Source organism: Chinchilla lanigera, unplaced genomic scaffold, assembly GCF_000276665.1.
Source record: "Chinchilla lanigera isolate Chin_1 unplaced genomic scaffold, ChiLan1.0 scaffold00083, whole genome shotgun sequence".
Classification (NCBI taxonomy): domain Eukaryota; kingdom Metazoa; phylum Chordata; class Mammalia; order Rodentia; family Chinchillidae; genus Chinchilla; species Chinchilla lanigera.
The window spans coordinates 5,480,224-5,493,990 of record NW_004955484.1 but is presented as its reverse complement, the minus strand read 5'-3'; the positions used below and the strand labels follow the sequence as shown (position 1 = coordinate 5,493,990).

Here is a 13,767-nt window from a genome sequence, read left to right as displayed (position 1 = left end):
TCCCCCTCCCCCATATCCTTTTCACATATCTAAGTCTCATGAGTATTTGCAGAGAAGACGGAGATTTCAAACTGGTGTGAGCGATCCAGGAGGGACTACTCTGTGCTCTTATTTCCCAGTCTTTTGGGGAAGGAGATTTAAGGGCACGGGGCACATGTTTCTGGCCCCTAAAAGAGAATGAGAAAGACCACCTACCATGCGTTTCAGTACTCTTAAATTATTCTAATTGATCACTGTCTTTCTAAGTGACAGGACATACCACTGGGATCCCGGATCATTAATATGGGGAAATTTTCTTTGTTCTTTAATCACTTAACAAAGTAGGACCTTACAGTGGAGATGCGGCTGGGCTGTGAGGCCAGGAACCCCTTCTTCTCTCTTTCTAGTTCTTATTCCTTAATTTTTGTACATGCGCAGATTTCCTTTCTGTGCGCCTGGCCCGGCCCTGCCTGCTGTTTTCTCTGCATCCCTCCTTTGGGAGCAGTGGTTTTGCCTCCTGTGATCGGCAGTCAGTGTCTGTGACTCTCTGTGCTCCATGTGTAACTGTGCTCTGTGAGTCTGGGGCAGGCTGGCCACCTGCCCCTCCTTCCCACCCCACAGGGACTCTCCGATGGCCCTGGCCCTAGGGCTGTCGCACCCACCTGGGTATCCGCTCTTTCACTTTGTCTCCATCTCAGAGGAAAGTAATGAAAATAATCGGGCTTCATTAATTCCAAGCCCTGTGAGATGATAGCCATTTGGAGCCTGTTTGCCAATTAGATGGTCTAAATTAGAAGTGACCTTGGTATACTGCCACTGCTTGCCTCTCTGAGTCTAATGAAGCTTTTCTCTCCAATTCATTCTCTTCCTCAGCTCCCTTCTGTGTGTGTATGCACACATGTGTATATAGCTGTTACGTGTTCCCTGTCTATTCCCCACCCCCCATCTTTCTCATTTTCAGTTTTTAAAACCTAGTTCTGGTCTACATGTTTCTGGCCATATGAATGTTAGCATGGCCTGCAGTTTTTTCTTGTGAATTTTATGTATGAAAAACAACTGCATAAATTACACAGAAGCCTGATTAGAAAGAGGAGGGATGGGAGAAGTTTGTGGATGGGCACAAAGTTACAGTTAGATAGGAGGGGTACATCCTTGTGTTCTGTTGCACAGTATGGTGACTACAGTCCACAACGTTATGTATTTTAAAACATGCAGAAAGGATTTTCAGTGTTTCCCTACAAAGGAATATCTGAGGTGATGTACGTGGTAGTTACAGAAAGTATACGTATATGGAAACATATATGGGTACAATTATGTATCAACTTAAAAATGAAAAAGTAAATTTTCACAACGGAGATGAGACAAAGAGAAAATCTAAGTCTTACAGACCTGTAGCCCCAGTGCCCAGCTTGCACATGCCAAAGGCAGTAGAAGAGGGGCCAATCTCAAACTGCTGCCAAGAGGTGCCCTGGTTTGCTGGCTGCATGAATGCAGAACCAGCTGATGGGCCAGCAGCTGTCTAGGGACAGGGGTGGGGCTGAGCACCTAGGCTCCCACTGGAGCAGGTGGCTTGAGATACAACACTAGCCGGACAACTCAGTCCTGGAAGGGGTTGAGTTTTAATTTCATGCTTGAATTTTTTTGTACAGAACCAATACCTCATCCACAGGCTATGGAGACTGCTTAGGTCTGTGCCAGAGATACTTGTGCCTGGGCCTTCCCCTCTTTTTCCCTCTGTCTTAGGTGCTTTGTTCTATTGATTTTCCCTGAAAAATCCTTGGCAAACCTACCTTCACTTGGAAGAGTGGGCCTTCACAAAGATGCCCTTCCTCAGGGAGCTGTGCCAAGGCTGAGGCGCGAAGGGTCTCAGAGAAACCAGTCTCAACACTTTTCCTTGAAAAAAATAAAAAAGAAAGAAAAGAATCTCTGCTTACCAGCATGTGGCATGTGTTGGATGCAGTGATCTACCGTAGGCCAGCCTGTCTGAGGTTAGCCTGGAGAGATGGATTTTTATGAATACGCCCATAAGAAATTAGTGGAGCGTGATCTTGGCTATAGAAGGTTAAATTTGGATGTTGCACATCTGTGACCTGCGAGTAGGGGAATGGGCTGGTACTGTATTCCTTCTAACTCCACCTTCCCTCGAAAAGAAAAAGAAATAAATAGCAGCAGCCTCTCCCAGATGTCATGGGGCAGGGAGGACCAGAACCCCATCTAAGATTCATCTAAGACCCTGGGCACTGTGCGTGTCCTTGGGGATTTGGGGTCTATTCACCTCATAGAATCTGGAAAGGTGGTAAATTATAATCCAAAACAATGATGAAACAAACTAGCAGGAGGCTGGAACTAGGTATTTATGAACCCATGGTTGCATCTCAGTTGATCAACGGTAAATTCATTTGAATCCATGAATGCTTTCCCTCCAGGGAGCCTATGATTCCCTGAAATTGTCTGCAGTATTCTGTATGTGAAAGCATTTTTCTAGGAGTCTGCAACTTTCATCAGATTTCCTAAGGAGTTGTTGACCTCAAAAGGTTCTTCTGGACCGTGAGCTTCTTGCGGGGGCAGGGGCCTTGTCTTGCTGTCTGTATCTTACAAGCACGCAGCACAGGATCTCTGTCCAGTGTTTACTAAATGGAGGTCAAACGAATGGATAAGCAGAGTCACTTAAGGTCCTTCATTTTGTTGTTGTTGTTGTTTGTTTTCTGGTACTGGGAATCAAACTCATGACCTCATGCTTGCCAGGCAGGTGCTGTGCCACTGAGCTAAATCTCCAGCCCCAGGCCCTTCATTTTCAACACTGAGCTGCTTTGAGATTGCTTAAGCTTGAAGATTTTGAGCATCAGTGTAGGCCTCCTTTGTTTCTATTATTATGTGTGAGAACTGCTTAAACCAGAAGCACTTCTCCTATATTACGTGAGACCAGTTTACTTGTTAGGGGGATGTGGGAACCACTGTTTCCGGGGTTTCGGCACCTACTGAAAGAACCCTTCCGCTGATGGGTTCTTCTTGTGTTCCTGTTACCCTCTGCATACTCCGGGAGGAAAGTGATCGACACGGTTCACAAGCGATGGCAGGAAAATACAGTATCCACATCACTCTTTGCCCCACTGAGGACAGTCTTGAGACCTAAATCATTACTGAAAAAGTAATGATACTAATTGATTGAATTTTCTTAACGAGAAGGACTTGTTAAATCTATTTTAATATTCACATGCCCAATGGTGAGTAGAGTATGGGAGACGTAATTGCATGCGTTCAGTGTTTACGTTTGTACTGATTATTAGGATAGTAATTCTGTTCTGTGGACAGCACAGCGTGTAGGTGTTTGAAATGATTGTGTATTAGCCAAACCTCAGAACTTTTTCTGTTTGGCGTTGAGTCCACAGCTGGGGAAGAGGGTCAGGAAAATTTGGGCAAATAGAGAAAAATCAGGGAAGAGAGCAAAGATGGTACACGTGTGTGCTGTCTGAACAGAGACATTGGAGGTGGGATTCAGGTATTTGAGGACCTCTGAAAGTAGGTACATTTAGAATCATCTTGGTTATGCTGTTACCTTTGTCCTCTCATAAACCTACATGCTTCAGTCTCCTTGTGAAAGGAAAAATGCCATTACAGAATGCATTTAGCACAGTGGAGTGGGTGATTTGCCCATTTTCATCTGGCCATCAAAGACTGTCTGAGACAGTCCGAACCTTCCATGCCGTCTGGTAGCCAGATATGATTAGAAAACAAAGGCAGCGCCAAGGCAAGTGCTGAGGAGCTCTGCCTTTGGATCTCTGTCCTTTCTTCGGTGAGCTCTCTTGGCAGGGTTATATTGAGGGCTCTTTAGGGAAAAGCACGCAAGCTTGGAGGGACAAGTTTTAGAAGCTGATAGGACGAGGAAGGAATGGGCCCAGCCCTGGGAACATTAGTGTCTGAAAGCTGATGTGAGGCCCTCCGGTGGCCTGCATAGCAAGGCGGTCTCCACTGTCACTGTCTGCTCAGCCACACATGCACATAGACCCCACCAGAATTTCTAGACCCTTAACATTTCCTTTAGGGATGCTTCATTTTGCCTCCTAGGGATTTCTTGCCTGTTAAAATTTCCTACACCAAAGCTTTTTTTTTTTTCCAGTGAGAGGTTGGGTATACTGTAGTTGAGAAGAGAGGCAGGTAGATAAAAGTAGTTACTTAAACACATATGGGGCAAGACTTCCAGGTTTGGAGCCCGGATTAAGATGCAGAGGAGCATGTGAGGTTGATGATTATATTTCGGGGAGAGTTAATTGATGGAAGGTGAAGGCAGACAAAGAACCGCTGCTTACTGCCTTCTTGAATCCCAATCAGGAATTATGATTAAAGTCGCAGCGAGACAACAGAGGGCTGATGAATTGGTGTCTTTTTTTTTCCTTTTTTGCCGTCATTCACACTTGATTGACTTCAACCTTTCAAGTGCAAAAGTCTCTCTTTTCCATTATTATTCATAGCCATCTGAGTTTTTCTAATTAAAGTGTATGAAAACAATTACTGATCCGTCTTACTGAGTCTGTTAGAGGGGATGTCTGCCTTACTGTAATGCGTATAAAAAGCCCACAGTTTTCTATAATGATGTGCAGCTGAGGTGTTAGATAATTTTATTCTTTTTTACTCTGTAGGGCTTTTTTTTATTTCTCATGATTCATTTTTCATAATTCCTAAAGATCGCAGGAAAGGACTGATCCTGCAGCTACAACCAAGAAAGGAGGTTGGGGGGTGTCTTTTTTCCTTTCCCTTTCTCCCCCTCTTACCCCCAACCTCGGGCTCCCCCTTGGCTGAAGACTATAAATTAATCGGTGACCTTTCACTTCTTGGATTCCCGCTGGACTCCCCAACCACACTGGTCAGAAATGCTTTCTATTAAAGAGAAAATAGATGGAATGAGTTTGGCAATCTCCACTTCATTCCTAACGATTCATCAGCAGCTAGCCCTAACCAGCTGCCGGAGAGCTTTGTGCAAGGGTGCTATGTCACTCACGTTCACCTGCCACACACCTGCTCTCGGTAAACATGAGGTTTCTCCCAGCTCTTCTCTGGAGTGCCTGTTGCTTAATTTTTGTACCTATTGGCATCCAAGTTGCTGAAAAAAATTCTGCTACCCCTGAATGTGAATGCGGAGTCACTTTTTAGTGTCGATGCTTGTAATCGTCTGGGTTTCCTCCAGCTGATCTGCCTGTTGCTGGTGATCTTAGGGAACTATCAGTGGCTATTTTGAGCAAGGCCAGGTTCTTCAAACTATTAAAAATTAGCAGTAACTTAAAAATACATTTAATTTGAAATAAAAATGTAGATGTCCCAGTTTTTGCAACAGAAAGTGAAAATGTTATTGCAGTACAGTCATATGTGGGAAAATAATGGCTCCAAGTAGGGCTGGGAACCATGTAGAAAGGATAGTGGTGACTACAGCTTCATGTAGAAAGGGTAGTGGTGACACCAGCTACAGTGGTGACTACAGCTTCTGTTCCAGTACCCTCTGTGTCAGTCCATTTTTCAAACTGTAATCAAATGGGAGATAATTTCTAATTTGTAACTATCATTGGTGCCTAACCGTCCTACCTCATAGCAGACAAAGGGATATTGCCCCCCCCGCCCCCCGTTTTTCAGTACTGGGGAATCCAACCCAGGAGCACTGTGTCACTGAACTACATGACTGTTCCTCTTTATTTTGAGACTGGATCTCACTAAATTGCCCAAATGGGACTCAAACTTTTGATCTTCTTGGCTCAGCCTCCCTCAGTGCTGGGATTACAGGTGTGTACTCCTGGCTAACATTGCTCCTTTTAAAATAACCATTTATCCTTATAGTATTGAGGGTTGCTTATCAGCTGAAAGGGAGAATGGTAAGTGGTTGGGGCAAGTTTCTGGCCATGCAACAGGGAAGCATAGAGAAAAGACTGAGGATCTGATCTAAAACTGTAGCTATTTGGGTCTAGGGTAATTATGGAATTTATTAGGGAATAATGGTTGTGGTCAAGGTGGGGCTGCCCCATTATCAAATGCTGTGCAGACTGCCTTTGATGGCTGGACACTAGGCAGACATTGCCTGTGATGTATGCCACAGGCAAGGATGCCAGAAGAAATCTTGGTTTAAGGGATTCACAGAAAAACGCTTGTTTGTGCTTGATAGCAGCTTGTAAAGGGTTACAAAATGCTGTTTTTCCTGAAAAATCTGCCAAAGTGCCTGCATGTCCTTAGCCTTCCCTTTGTTCTCCTCTCTCCTTCTTACCCTTTTCTTCACTCTTACTCCCCTCCTCTTCTTGCCCGAATACATTTTGAAAACAGTACTACAATGCTCCCTGCTTCAAGATTACAGTGTACTTTACTAGGTATGATTTAATTAGGACCCTTATTATGTTTTCAGCAGCTTAAGGTGGGCCTTTCAACTTATCTACCTAATTGGTTGCACAAGAAGTTTCACAGCCCATGACAAAACATTGTCAGTGATCAAAGTCAAAATTCTGCATAAAGGAAAAATATTAATAATAAGATTATTCTTCAAGTGTGCTCTGCTAATTATGTCCAGAATGTAACCGTAGAAACACTTTTGACTGATGTGAGCTTTGTCTAATAAACATAAATCTTCAGTGAGCTATGAAAAGTGACACCTCCAGCTTTACCCTGGTGAAGGCTAATTTTGCTTATTAAATAATTTTGAAACCCTTCCTACTTTGTGTCTTTCCTCTCCGTTTGACTCTCCTTGTCTCTTTGCCTCTCACTCCTCAGGTGACCACCCCTGAGATGGTGATGCCCAGCAGCATGTTCCTCCCAGCAGCTGTTCCAGATCGAGATGGGAATTCCAGTTTGGAAGAGGCAGGAAAGCAGCCCGGTTGGTATCATTCGTCTTGACTTCCAAGATTGAAACAAGTGGAAATCTTGGGCCAAGATTTTCATGGGGCAAGGATCCAGAAATTCTTTACAATATTCTAAGCTGAATGGGACTGATAGGGAGAAAAGGGTCACTGTCAACTGCTTCCTACTCTGGTTCTTGGCATGTGTTTGTATATTTTTATGGTTTAAAGAGAGAGAAATCTGTTTGAGCATCAGTGGGATGTGGGTATGGATTCATGTGCACTTAAGACTATACCATCAGGGTGTGAGTGACCGGTTTGTAGGCCCATAGACCCACCATCCTAGGCCATCATCTCTGAGGACGTAGTTATTAGGGACTTGTGGAACATGTAGGTTGATTTGGGAGGCACCAGATTAGCTGTCTGTCTTGGTGCTACCTTGGCAGAGTTTCTTACATCTTCTGGGGTTGCCTTAAAATGAAGCACAGAAGTGCCTTTGCAGAAACTATTATTGCTGACACATGGTGCTGCAAATTATTGTTGACATGTAGTGGTTCCTAACTCAGTGGATTGTTAGACATTTTCAAAGTTGTCCTACATCTTTTTACCTCTCACAGGCCCCTATGGTTTAAGTTAGAAACAGTTCAACCACACAACTGTCCAGCCTCTCCCTTGTGGTTTTTCCATATTAGGCAGCAGACGGATGACCTGGAAAGGGTCACAGTATTTATAAATACGATGATCTCATTGTAGAAAAAAATTTTTAATCGTTTTAGTAATTGGACACATGAATGTTCATTTTTGGGTGAATACAGATGACAGTCAAAAGTCATGCTATAACAAGAAATGAAATGCTTACAAACTATGATCCAAAATTTCTTAGACAATAGTTTTTCTAAATCTTCCCACATATAAGGGCAGCATTACAATTCAGATCTGCTGTGCTAAAACATGAAAAGAGATGCTTGAAGACTCTAGGTCAAACAAATAAGTACTATTTTTAAAAAGTAAATACTATTTAGAAGACTGTGAGATCTGATATGACACGGGCCTGTTATGAATCGACACTTTTTCTGTCCTTTCTATGTTCATCTCTGTCAGTGTGCATCTTGCTTATAATGTGTACTATACTGGCACAGTAGAGAGATTCTGTTGTTCAGGTTGAAAACTTCATGAAGCCTGGCTACGTAGATGGCTTGGGGTGTCATCCTGGAAACAAAGCCTTTATCTTTGGGTTTGATTTTTTTACAGAAACCTCAGAAGATCTGGGAAAAAACATCTTGCCATCTGCGAGCACAGAGCACAGTGGAGATTTAAAAACCTCTTCTGCTGATCCAGGCTCTGTGAGAGAAGACTCAGGCTTTCTCTGCTGGAAAAAGGGGTGCAACCAGGTTTTTAAAACTTCTGCTGCCCTTCAGACACATTTTAATGAGGTGCATGCCAAGAGGCCTCAGTTGCCTGTGTCAGATCGCCATGTATACAAGTACCGCTGTAACCAGTGCAGTCTGGCATTCAAGACAATTGAAAAGTTGCAGCTCCATTCTCAGTACCATGTGATCAGAGCTGCCACCATGTGCTGTCTTTGTCAGCGCAGTTTCCGAACTTTCCAGGCTCTGAAAAAACACCTCGAGACAAGCCACCTGGAGTTGAGTGAGGCTGACATCCAGCAACTTTATGGTGGCCTTTTGGCCAATGGGGACCTCCTGGCAATGGGAGATCCCACGCTGGCTGAAGACCACACCATAATTGTGGAAGAAGACAAGGAGGAAGAAAGTGACTTGGAAGACAAACAAAGCCCAACAGGCAGTGACTCTGGGTCAGTACAAGAAGATTCAGGCTCAGAGCCAAAGAGAGCTCTGCCTTTCAGAAAAGGCCCCAACTTTACCATGGAAAAATTTCTAGACCCTTCTCGCCCTTACAAGTGTACTGTCTGTAAGGAGTCTTTCACTCAAAAGAATATCCTACTAGTGCACTACAATTCTGTCTCCCACCTGCATAAGTTAAAAAGAGCCCTTCAAGAATCTGCAACTGGTCAACCAGAACCCACCAGCAGCCCAGACAATAAACCTTTTAAGTGTAACACTTGTAATGTGGCTTATAGCCAGAGTTCTACTCTGGAGATCCACATGAGGTCTGTGTTGCATCAAACCAAAGCCAGGGCAGCCAAGCTGGAGGCTGCAAGTGGCAGCAGCAATGGGACTGGGAACAGTAGCAGTGTCTCCCTGAGCTCCTCCATACCAAGTCCTGTGAGCACCAGTGGCAGTAACACCTTTACCACCACCAATCCAAGTAGTGCTGGCATTGCACCAAGCTCCAATTTACTGAGCCAAGTGCCCACTGACAGTGTTGGGATGCCACCTCTAGGGAATCCTATTGGTGCCAACATCGCCTCTCCTTCAGAGCCCAAGGAGGCCAATCGGAAGAAGCTGGCGGATATGATTGCATCCAGGCAGCAGCAGCAGCAGCAACAGCAACAGCAGCAACAACAACAACAGCAGCAGCAGCAGCAGCAGCAGCAGCAGCAGCAGCAGCAAGCACAGACACTGGCCCAGGCTCAGGCTCAAGTTCAGGCTCACTTACAGCAGGAGCTGCAGCAGCAGGCTGCCCTGATCCAGTCGCAGCTATTTAACCCTACCCTCCTTCCTCACTTCCCCATGACCACTGAGACACTGCTGCAACTGCAACAGCAGCAGCATCTCCTCTTCCCTTTCTATATCCCGAGTGCTGAGTTCCAGCTCAACCCTGAGGTGAGCTTGCCAGTTACCAGCGGGGCACTGACGCTGACAGGGACTGGCCCAGGCCTACTGGAAGATCTGAAGGCTCAGGTTCAGATCCCACAGCAGAGTCACCAACAGATCCTACAGCAGCAGCAGCAGCAGCAGCAGCAGCAGCAGCAGCAACAGCAGCAGCAGCAGCAAAGTCAACTCTCTCTGTCCCAGAGCCACTCTGCTCTCCTTCAGCCAAGCCAGCACCCCGAAAAGAAAAATAAATCGGTCATTAAAGAGAAGGAAAAAGAAAGCCAGAGAGAGAGGGAGGGTGTGGAGGGGGGAGAAGGCAGCACGGGTCCGAAGGAATTGTTGCCAGATGCCTTGAAGGCCAAAGAGAAAAAAGAGTTGGCACCAGGGGGTAGTTCTGAGCCTTCTATGCTTCCTCCGCGCATTGCCTCGGATGCCAGAGGGAACGCCACCAAGGCCTTGCTGGAGAACTTTGGCTTTGAGCTGGTCATTCAGTACAATGAGAACAAGCAGAAGGTGCAGAAGAAGAATGGGAAGACAGAACAGGGAGAGAACCTGGAAAAGCTTGAGTGCGATTCCTGCGGCAAGTTATTTTCTAACATCTTGATCTTAAAGAGTCATCAGGAACATGTTCATCAGAATTATTTTCCCTTTAAACAGCTCGAGAGGTTTGCCAAACAGTACCGAGAGCACTATGACAAACTGTACCCTTTGAGGCCCCAGACCCCGGAGCCACCACCCCCTCCACCACCCCCTCCGCCACCCCCGCTTCCTGCAGCACCCCCTCAGCCAGCTTCTGCGCCAGCCATCCCTGCATCAGCCCCGCCTATCACTTCACCAACAATTGCGCCAGCCCAGCCATCTGTGCCGCTCACCCAGCTCTCTATGCCAATGGAACTGCCCATCTTCTCACCATTGATGATGCAGACAATGCCGCTGCAGACCTTGCCAGCCCAGCTGCCCCCTCAGCTTGGCCCTGTGGAGCCTCTGCCTGCAGACCTGGCCCAGCTGTATCAGCATCAGCTCAATCCAACCCTGCTCCAGCAGCAGAACAAGAGGCCTCGCACCAGAATCACGGATGACCAGCTCCGAGTGCTCCGGCAATATTTTGACATTAACAATTCCCCCAGTGAAGAACAGATCAAAGAGATGGCCGACAAGTCTGGGTTGCCCCAGAAAGTGATCAAGCACTGGTTCAGGAACACTCTCTTCAAAGAGCGGCAGCGTAACAAGGACTCCCCTTACAACTTCAGCAATCCTCCCATCACCAGCCTGGAAGAGCTCAAGATTGACTCTCGACCCCCTTCCCCAGAACCTCAGAAGCAGGAGTACTGGGGAAGCAAGAGATCATCAAGAACAAGGTTTACTGACTACCAACTCCGAGTCCTCCAGGACTTCTTTGATGCCAATGCTTACCCAAAGGATGATGAATTTGAGCAGCTCTCTAATTTACTGAACCTTCCAACCCGGGTCATTGTGGTGTGGTTCCAGAATGCCCGACAGAAGGCCAGGAAAAATTACGAGAATCAGGGAGAGGGCAAAGATGGAGAGCGGCGTGAGCTTACAAATGATAGATATATTCGAACAAGCAACTTGAACTACCAGTGCAAAAAATGTAGCCTGGTGTTTCAGCGCATCTTTGATCTCATCAAGCACCAGAAGAAGCTGTGTTACAAGGATGAGGATGAGGAGGGGCAGGATGACAGCCAAAATGAGGATTCCATGGATGCCATGGAAATCCTCACACCGACCAGTTCCTCCTGCAGCACACCAATGCCCTCCCAGGCTTACAGTGCCCCAGTGCCATCAGCCAATCCAGCTCCCTCTGCTTTCCTGCAGCTTACAGCAGAGGCTGACGAGCTGGGCACCTTTAATTCAAAAACAGAAGCAAGTGATGAGAAACCAAAGCAAGCTGAACCTCCCAGTGCACAGCCAAACCAAACCCAAGAAAAGCAAGGACAACCAAAGCCAGAGCTTCAGCAGCAAGACCAACCTGAGCAGAAGACAACTGTGCCCCAGCAAAAGCTCCCACAGCTGGCCGCCCCTCCTTCCTTGCCACAGCCTCCTCCACAGGCGCCTCCTCCTCAGTGCCCCTTGCCTCAGTCGAGCCCCAGTCCCTCTCAGCTCTCCCATCTGCCCCTCAAACCTCTCCACACATCAACGCCTCAACAGCTGGCCAACCTACCTCCTCAGCTCATACCCTACCAGTGTGACCAGTGTAAGTTGGCATTTCCATCGTTTGAGCACTGGCAAGAGCATCAGCAACTTCACTTCTTGAGTGCACAGAACCAGTTCATCCACCCCCAGTTCCTGGACAGGTCACTGGACATGCCTTTCATGCTGTTCGACCCCAGTAACCCACTCCTGGCCAGCCAGCTGCTCTCCGGAGCCATACCTCAGATTCCAGCAAGTTCTGCCACTTCTCCCTCCACGCCAACCTCCACGATGAACACTCTGAAGAGGAAGCTGGAGGAGAAGGCCAGTGCAAGCCCTGGTGAAAACGACAGTGGGACAGGAGGGGAAGAGCCTCAGAGAGACAAGCGTTTGAGGACAACTATTACACCCGAACAGCTGGAAATTCTCTACCAAAAGTATCTACTGGACTCCAATCCAACTCGAAAGATGTTGGATCATATTGCGCATGAGGTGGGTTTGAAGAAACGTGTGGTGCAAGTCTGGTTTCAGAACACTCGAGCTCGGGAACGGAAAGGACAGTTCCGGGCTGTGGGCCCAGCGCAGGCCCACAGGAGATGCCCTTTTTGCAGAGCGCTCTTCAAAGCCAAGACTGCCCTTGAGGCTCATATCCGGTCCCGTCACTGGCATGAAGCCAAGAGAGCTGGCTATAACCTAACTCTGTCTGCGATGCTCTTAGACTGCGATGGGGGCCTCCAGATGAAAGGAGATATTTTCGATGGAACTAGCTTTTCCCACCTACCCCCAAGCGGTAGTGATGGTCAGGGTGTCCCCTTGTCGCCTGTGAGTAAAACCATGGAGTTGTCTCCCAGAACTCTTCTCAGCCCTTCCTCCATCAAAGTGGAAGGGATTGAAGACTTCGAAAGCCCCTCTATGTCCTCGGTTAACCTAAACTTTGACCAAACTAAGCTGGACAACGATGATTGTTCCTCTGTCAACACGGCAATCACCGACACCACAACAGGAGACGAGGGCAATGCAGATAATGACAGTGCGACGGGAATAGCAACTGAAACCAAATCTTCTGCACCCAATGAAGGGTTGACCAAAGCGGCCATGATGGCAATGTCTGAGTATGAAGATCGGTTGTCCTCTGGTCTGGTCAGCCCAGCCCCGAGCTTTTATAGCAAGGAATATGACAACGAAGGTACAGTGGACTACAGTGAAACCTCAAGTCTTGCAGACCCCTGCTCCCCAAGTCCTGGTGCGAGTGGGTCCGCAGGCAAATCTGGTGACAGCGGGGATCGGCCTGGGCAGAAACGTTTTCGCACTCAGATGACCAATCTGCAGCTGAAGGTCCTCAAGTCATGCTTCAATGACTATAGGACACCCACTATGCTAGAGTGTGAGGTCCTGGGCAATGACATTGGACTGCCAAAGAGAGTTGTTCAGGTCTGGTTCCAGAATGCCCGGGCAAAAGAGAAGAAGTCCAAGTTAAGCATGGCCAAGCATTTTGGTATAAACCAAACGAGTTATGAGGGACCCAAAACAGAGTGCACTTTGTGTGGCATCAAGTACAGCGCTCGGCTGTCTGTACGTGACCATATCTTTTCCCAACAGCATATCTCCAAAGTTAAAGACACCATTGGAAGCCAGTTGGACAAGGAGAAAGAATACTTTGACCCAGCCACTGTACGTCAGTTGATGGCTCAACAAGAGCTGGACCGGATTAAAAAGGCCAATGAGGTCCTTGGACTGGCAGCTCAGCAGCAAGGGATGTTTGACAACGCCCCTCTTCAGGCTCTGAACCTTCCTACGGCATATCCAGCGCTCCAGGGCATTCCTCCTGTGTTGCTCCCGGGCCTCAACAGCCCATCCTTGCCAGGCTTTACTCCATCCAACACAGGTGGGTTCTGCTCTAGGTGATAGTTTTCAAGTGCAGTGAGTGTTTTGTTACATGGTTACCATCCAAACTCACCAAGTGCTGGACAGATAGGAAGCATCCCTTTCTAGTTCTGTAAAAACAAGACTACAGTTTCCTTCTACCAAGCCTTTCTAGTGCCTGTGTGTTTGTTTGTTTTTCTGTTTTGGTTTTTTTTTTTTTTTTTTTTTTT

The 13,767-nt window shown here is 46.9% G+C and overlaps 1 protein-coding gene across 3 annotated transcripts in view; it reads left to right on the top strand.

The window, feature by feature from the left end:
• Positions 1-13,767, top strand: part of Zfhx3 (zinc finger homeobox 3) — a 276,123-nt gene that overhangs the window by 252,335 nt on the left and 10,021 nt on the right. For all 3 annotated transcript variants that reach the window (XM_013503944.1, XM_005403533.2, XM_013503945.1), the window contains 2 exons: positions 6,721-6,823; positions 8,037-13,559. In XM_013503944.1, coding sequence (XP_013359398.1) covers positions 6,721-6,823; positions 8,037-13,559 — 5,626 coding nt within the window. The remainder of the gene's footprint in view (positions 1-6,720; positions 6,824-8,036; positions 13,560-13,767) is intronic.